The sequence below is a fragment of the Otolemur garnettii genome, unplaced genomic scaffold, assembly GCF_000181295.1.
Source record: "Otolemur garnettii isolate 467f Iridium unplaced genomic scaffold, OtoGar3 scaffold00005, whole genome shotgun sequence".
Lineage (NCBI taxonomy): Eukaryota > Metazoa > Chordata > Mammalia > Primates > Galagidae > Otolemur > Otolemur garnettii.
This window is the reverse complement of record NW_003852400.1, coordinates 25,514,316-25,520,852: the sequence shown is the minus strand read 5'-3', so window position 1 is coordinate 25,520,852 and position 6,537 is coordinate 25,514,316. Positions and strand designations below refer to the sequence as shown.

General features: G+C 37.7%; 1 protein-coding gene across 1 annotated transcript in view; it reads left to right on the top strand.

Moving 5' to 3' along the window:
• RPA3 (replication protein A3) overlaps window positions 1-388 on the top strand; it is a 5,240-nt gene extending 4,852 nt beyond the window's left edge. The window contains exon 4 of the mRNA XM_003782703.3: window positions 1-388. Coding sequence (XP_003782751.1) covers window positions 1-84 — 84 coding nt within the window. The 3' untranslated portion in view covers window positions 85-388.
• The last annotated feature ends 6,149 nt before the right edge of the window (window positions 389-6,537 follow it).

Below are 6,537 nucleotides of genomic sequence, written 5' to 3'. Positions count from 1 at the left end.
GATCTTGGACTTTACAATGAAGCCGTGAAAATTATCCATGAGTTCCCTCAATATTTTCCTTTAGCAGCTGTGCAGCATGATTGATCATGATGACTTTTGTTCTGATTGCAAATTAGTTTTAATTGAAGATTAAAGGGAGTCCCCTTTTGTTTGAGGGTGAGATTTCTGTTGCTTCCTAATATTTAATTTGCTCATTTCAAAATATTACTTACCTAACCTTAGGTAATTCAATCTACAGTTTTCAATGGTAGTATATTGACAGTTTTCACCTAAGTCCTCTCATAAAGAGGACGTCTTCAAAATGTGGTCAGATTAGACGCAAGAACAAAGCAGTTGTTTTGAGTTTAGGTTTATATTTTATGAATAAAAATTAAAATGGTGCATACTACTGGTCATTTTGTTTTTATTCTTTTAGTTACATGTTCAGGCACAAACTTGGAATTTCATAGCTATAAAGTCAAGACTTAGACCTATCAAATGAAACCATGAATGAACTGTTACGGATTTACTCACCATCTCTCAAACTATATGCCAAGTTAAGAGGTGGCGGGTTCAAACCCAGCTCCAGCCAAAAAAAAAAAAATTAATTTGATGAATTAAAAGGACAAACGGAATCCTATATCTTCTGTAATTTGCGAAGTATGTCTTTCTTTGGATTTTAAAACTAAGCGTTTGCCATTGCCAAATAAGGAATACATGATCATTGAATGAGTTGGTAGAATCTTTTGAATTTTTTTTCTTCCTTCGAACTGTCATCCTCCTTGGTATGGAATTCCTGTCTACCACCAAGTAATGTTGGGAGTGAATAGGAAGGACATGACAGGATAAGAACTGTGATGACCTATATGGCCAGTTAGGTTTTATGACTTGGCCTCTTCCATACAGTGAGGAAATAAAATAATTCCAAATCCATTTAGATTGTGAATTATACTAGAAATATCTGTTTTAATTTGATAAGAATCTTAAATTCAACCTCTGTCATCCTCTAATATTCTGCAGATTAATTATAAGGCATTGTCATAGCCACTTATGTTAAAGCATTTCATTATATGAGATGAAAACAATCATACAGTCACATGAGGCATAGTGACTGTAGTTAACAAACTGCATATATGACAGTGGTCCCATAGGATTATAATGGAACTGAAAAATTCGTATTGCCTAGTGATACGCTCATCATGACACAACACATTACACACATGTCTGTGGTGACGCTGGTGTAACCTGTTTTAATAGCACATGCGATTATGTGTAGCATATAATCCTTGATCGTGATTATAACCAGTTACTGGTTTATGTATTTACTATACTATTTGTTGTTACTTTTGAGTCTACTCTTACTTACACAAAAAAAGTTAACTGTAAAACAGTCCCTGGCAGGCCCTTGTGGAGGTATTACAGAAGAAGGCATTGTTATCACAGGAGATGATAACTCCACGTATGTTGTATGTTACTGTGGACCTTTCCCTGGCACAAGATGTGGAGGTGAAAGACAGTGAAATTGATGATTTTCACCCTGCATAGCCTTAGGCTAATGTGTTTATATCTTTAACAAAGAAGTAAAAACAAAAAGTTTTTAAAATTAGAAAAGCTTATAGGTAAAGTATTTTTGTATAGCTGTACAGAGTGCTCATATTTTAAGCTGAAGTATTATTACAAAAGAGTAAAAACATTTAAAATTTTTTTATATTTATAAAGTAAAAATTTAGATTTATTGAGAGAAAAATATGTTTCTAAATGAGTGTAGCCTAAGTGTACAGTTTGGGCTTACCCCTTCACCCTCCACTCAACTCACTGACTCACCCAGAGCAACTTCCAGTATCAAGCCCCATTCTGGTAAATGCCTCCCTATACAATTGTATGAATTTTTATAAAGTACTATATGTATTGTACTTATTTTTACTGTACCTTTTCTATAATAAGTTTACATATGTAAACCAATACCCCTATATTATAATCGCTTGCAGTATTCAGTATAGTGGACATCAGCCAATGGCCGTAACACAGGGTTGTCTGGAATGCCAGAGGAGGAGTCAGGCCTCAATTCTGTGATAACCTCTTAAAAACGCTGCTATTAGGGTGGTGCCCGTGGCTCAAAGGAGTAGGGCACCACCCCATATGCTGCAGGTGCTGGGTTCAAATGTGACGCCCTGGGCAAAACCTGCAAAAAAAACCACTTGGTGCTACTAAATGCTGATGGGGTCCTGTTTGAAACGTACACTTGAGCTACCGTGTTCAGCAGATTGGACTAAATGAATTGAGTACTTGCTTTCTTCAAGTACATCCTTTATGCTGATCATTTATGGTGCTGTGTCTGGAGCCCCAACCTCATTCCTGAGCTGCTCGACATCTACACCTGGATGCCCTCCAGCACTTCAATTTGAATGAGTATACTTTGAACAAAGACTGCTCTCCTACCTTGGGTCACAGATTTTTTGTGTAATTTATTGAAATAAAATTTACTTATACCATTCACCTAATTCAAGTGTGGAATTCAGTGGCTTCTTTTGTATTCAGGGTTGTGTCACCATAATTAATTTTAAAACATTTCATAACCCCCAATTAGTAGTAGAAGGCCTTCCTAATCTGACCACATCTGACTCCATCTCAACTCTTGAAGCACCCAATCTGCTATTCCCAGACAAACAATACTCTTTCCACTGAACCTGCTATTTGCTTTGATTCGGTTGTGTGCTTTTCTGCTCCATGGAAAACATTCTAAGATTTCTCTAACTGGGGCAGCACCTGTGGCTCAAAAGCGTAGGGTGCCAGCCCCATATGCTGGAAGTGGTGGGTTCAAACCCAGCCCCAGTCAAAAAAAAAAAAAAAAAAGATTAACTTAGGTAGAGTTAATGATACCGTGTTATATTTCATTTTCACATCTCTCATCACATTTAATAACCACTTTTTAAGATTAAAATACATATCCTCATTTATTTATTTATTTATTGAGACAGTGTCTCACTATGGGGCACCTGCTACAAGGCCAGCTATTTTGTTGTTGTTGTTATAGTTGTCGTTGTTTACCAGGCCCCAGCTGGGTTCGAACCTGCCAGCCCAGGTGTATATGGCACGCACCCTAACCACTGACCTACAAGCACTGAGCCCATATCCTTTTTTAAAATTTAAACACTAAAAAATAAAAATTAGAAAACAAAGTTCCCTGTGTCTCCCTAGAGACACTGCTATGGTTTGATGTATAGCTTTCTAGGACTTTTTTTACATAGACAAACTGTTGTCCATAGGCCTTCAACATACTGTCCCACAGCACACAGTTCTTATAGTGTCTTGGCAATTGACATATAGAGCTATCTTATCCTCTTTAATGGTTCCAAGATGAGGTCCTTATAGATAAGGAACTTGAACTTAAACCTGACTTATCAGTACTTCCCAATGTCTAACATAGTGCATGAATAAATTAGTTGATCTAGCCTAATTTGAAAAGCCAAAAGCTGGGGGGAATTAGTTGATCTAGCCTAATTTGAAAAGCCAAAAGCTGAGAGGAAAAGTAGTGAAGGCCTGAACCACTGTAAGTACTGTAGCAATATCAGGAAGTAAGGAGTTCTCAGTATATTGTGATGGATTCCATAAGACTGGGTTATGAGACTAGGAGCTAACAGAAGAAGAACCAAGAAAGAAGCTATGCAGGGTGTCACAGAACTTAGTACCAGCTACGGGAGGCTGAGGCAGGAGGATTGCTAAGGAGTTTGAGATAAGACTGGGCAACATAGCAAGACCCACATCTTGAAAAAAACACTAAAAAAGGTCAGTGGGTTGGAAGACAATAAATTTGCTTTGATACCAATTAAACTATTAGATGGCTCCTTTAATGAAGACATTCAGGAGTTATTTGGAAATGTAGGACCAGATAGGTTTGAGAGACAATCTTCCTAAATATTTAATGTAGAGAGAGTTTTAGAGATCTGCCATGTCTTATCTGCAGTGTCAAAATCTAAAATGGTTTGAAAACCTAAAGCATTCTTAAAATTTAGGGCAAAATTCATCTAGCAACAACATCCCAGTAAGAATTGGAGGGCCGCTGTTTATAGTTTTTAACTCACTTCATGTAAATATTCCTACAGAAGTATTAATATATTTGATGACTGCTGCTTCTCTCTGTCGAAATTGTTGCATAACATGTGGTAGATACATCCTATGACTTTGCTAAAGTTCAAACATTTTGAATTCTGAAGCATATCTGGCTCCCACAGTTTCAAGTAAGAGATTGTTCCTAAGTCAAGAGACAGAATACAGAGTGAGAAAATCATGGAATCTATTACAGAACCTTGGTGGACCTGCACCATTTAAGGTCCAGAAGTGACAGAGTAAATGGAATGAGAAAGAGTAATCGTTGAGTCAGGAGAAGAATTACAACAGTGCCTGGCACCTAGTAAGTACTCAATAAGTATTTGTTGACTGAAAGTCAAGGACAGGAGAGTTTCAAGGAGTGATCAACAACGGTTTTTTTGTTTGTTTGTTTTTTGAGACAGAGTTTCACTCTGTCACCCTGGGTAGAGTGCTCTGGCATCATAGCTCACAGCAATCTCAAACTCCTGGGCTCAAGTGATCCTCTTGCTTCAGCCTCCCTAGTAGCTGGGACTACAGGAGCCCACCACAACACATGGCTGTTTTTTCTATTTTTAATAGAGACAGGGAACCACTGTTTCTCAGGCTGGTCTTGAACTCCTAAGCTCAGGCAATCCACCCTCCTTGGCCTTGCAGAGGCCTCAGATTATAGGCATGAGCTTCCTTACCCAGCCAACAGTATTTTTCAAAAACTGAAAGGAAACTGAAGGTAAGGAGTAAGGATAAAACACTGACATTATTAATTTGTATTATATAGCATATTTCTAAAAGGGATTAGACTACAGACGGCACTTGTGGCTCAGTGGGTAGGGCACTGGCCCTACATACCTAAGGTGGCGGGTTTGAACCCGGCCTCAGCCAAACCACAACAAAAAAATAGCCAGGTATCATGGTGGGCGCCTCTAGTCCCAGCTATTCAGGAGGCTGAGGCAGGAGAATCGCCTGGGCCCAGGAGTTGGAGGTTGCTATTAGCTATGTGATGCCACGGCACTCTAGGCACTCTACCGAGGGAGATTCTGAGATTCTGTCTCTACCAAAAAAAAAAAGGGCAGGGGATTAGACTACAAAACTTAAAGGGGAAACACTGAGAAAAGTAGATGATAACTACGAAAACACCCAACCTAATACAGATCATTAAATTTAGCTCCAGGTCTTTCTGGGAAACTAGGAAAGAGAAGAACAATGGGCTGTGGAATTTAGTAGCCTTAAATTCACTGGGAAACTCTCCTAACATTAAATTATAGAAGGGATTTCATTAGATTCCTGGAATCTAATGTTAGGGATAACAAAAAACAGAAAGCTTCTCTTCAGTTTTAATGCTACAGATGTGCTTCAGATATTCACTTTTATTTTCATCTGAAATTAACAAATATAGCTCTGAAAGCATCTCTGCATAGGGTGACTTAAATGTTGAATAATAAACTAGTATTTTTACTAAATTTATATAATTTTGAGGTTGTCCCTTTTTTTTTGCAGTTTTGCCAGGGGCAGGCTCGAAGCTGCCACCCCTATGGGGCCGGTACCCTGCTCCTTGAGCCACAGGAGCCACCCAAGGTTGTCCTTTTAAGGTACTAATTTAATATGAATTTTAAAACATTTTATGTGAAATCCTGGGATAATTACTGCAAGTGCACATAAGCAAGGGCTGAAATCCACCCTCTGATATTCTATGGATCTATAGCAATTTTGTATAATCTCTAAAACATCTCAACTCTTACTGGCTATTTAATATTTAACTGGCCTAAGGTTTCAAAGAAACCCATCATCAATAAGAACAGCAAAATTCTGTAGGTTCTATTTAATGAAATTCCAATTTCTTCCTTTATTTAATTCACATAGACTTTGATATACTATGTTATTGAAAGAAAATTAATAAACCTGGTATTATAGGTTATCTTTCCTAAGAAGATGATACTAAAGCTAGGGTACTAATAAAGTATATGTTTTAAGTTATTTTCCAATGGTGATGTTTGTTTGAGGAAACACATTTATATTCCTTATAACCCCATTTGACCTACAGCATGGGTTTTTGAGATGGCTGATTAAGAACAGAAGTGTAGACTATGAACAATTTATAGCATAATGCATTTATCTCGATTGCAATCATTAAAACAGTACTTGGTGTGCTATTGTTTCTTCTTTACATATTACAGAATGTCAGCTGCAGGGCACTTATGTTATGTGCTATTTCCTCATCTTTTTCTAAGTTTTAGACAGCTATAGTGACTTTAGCATATGGAAACATGCTGTTTTACATGATCATTTCATTGGGTGAGCAGATAAAGACCAACAATGAGGTATTCAAAAATTCAGAAAATGTTGAGCAATTAGCAAAAACAGTAGTGCCGTTGTTAGGCCACAAGGCAGTAAGGAGGTCCTAAAACAAAGAAAACATTATACCCGCATATCAGACTCTTGCACCTGGAGGCAACACCCTACTCCCTCCCTACT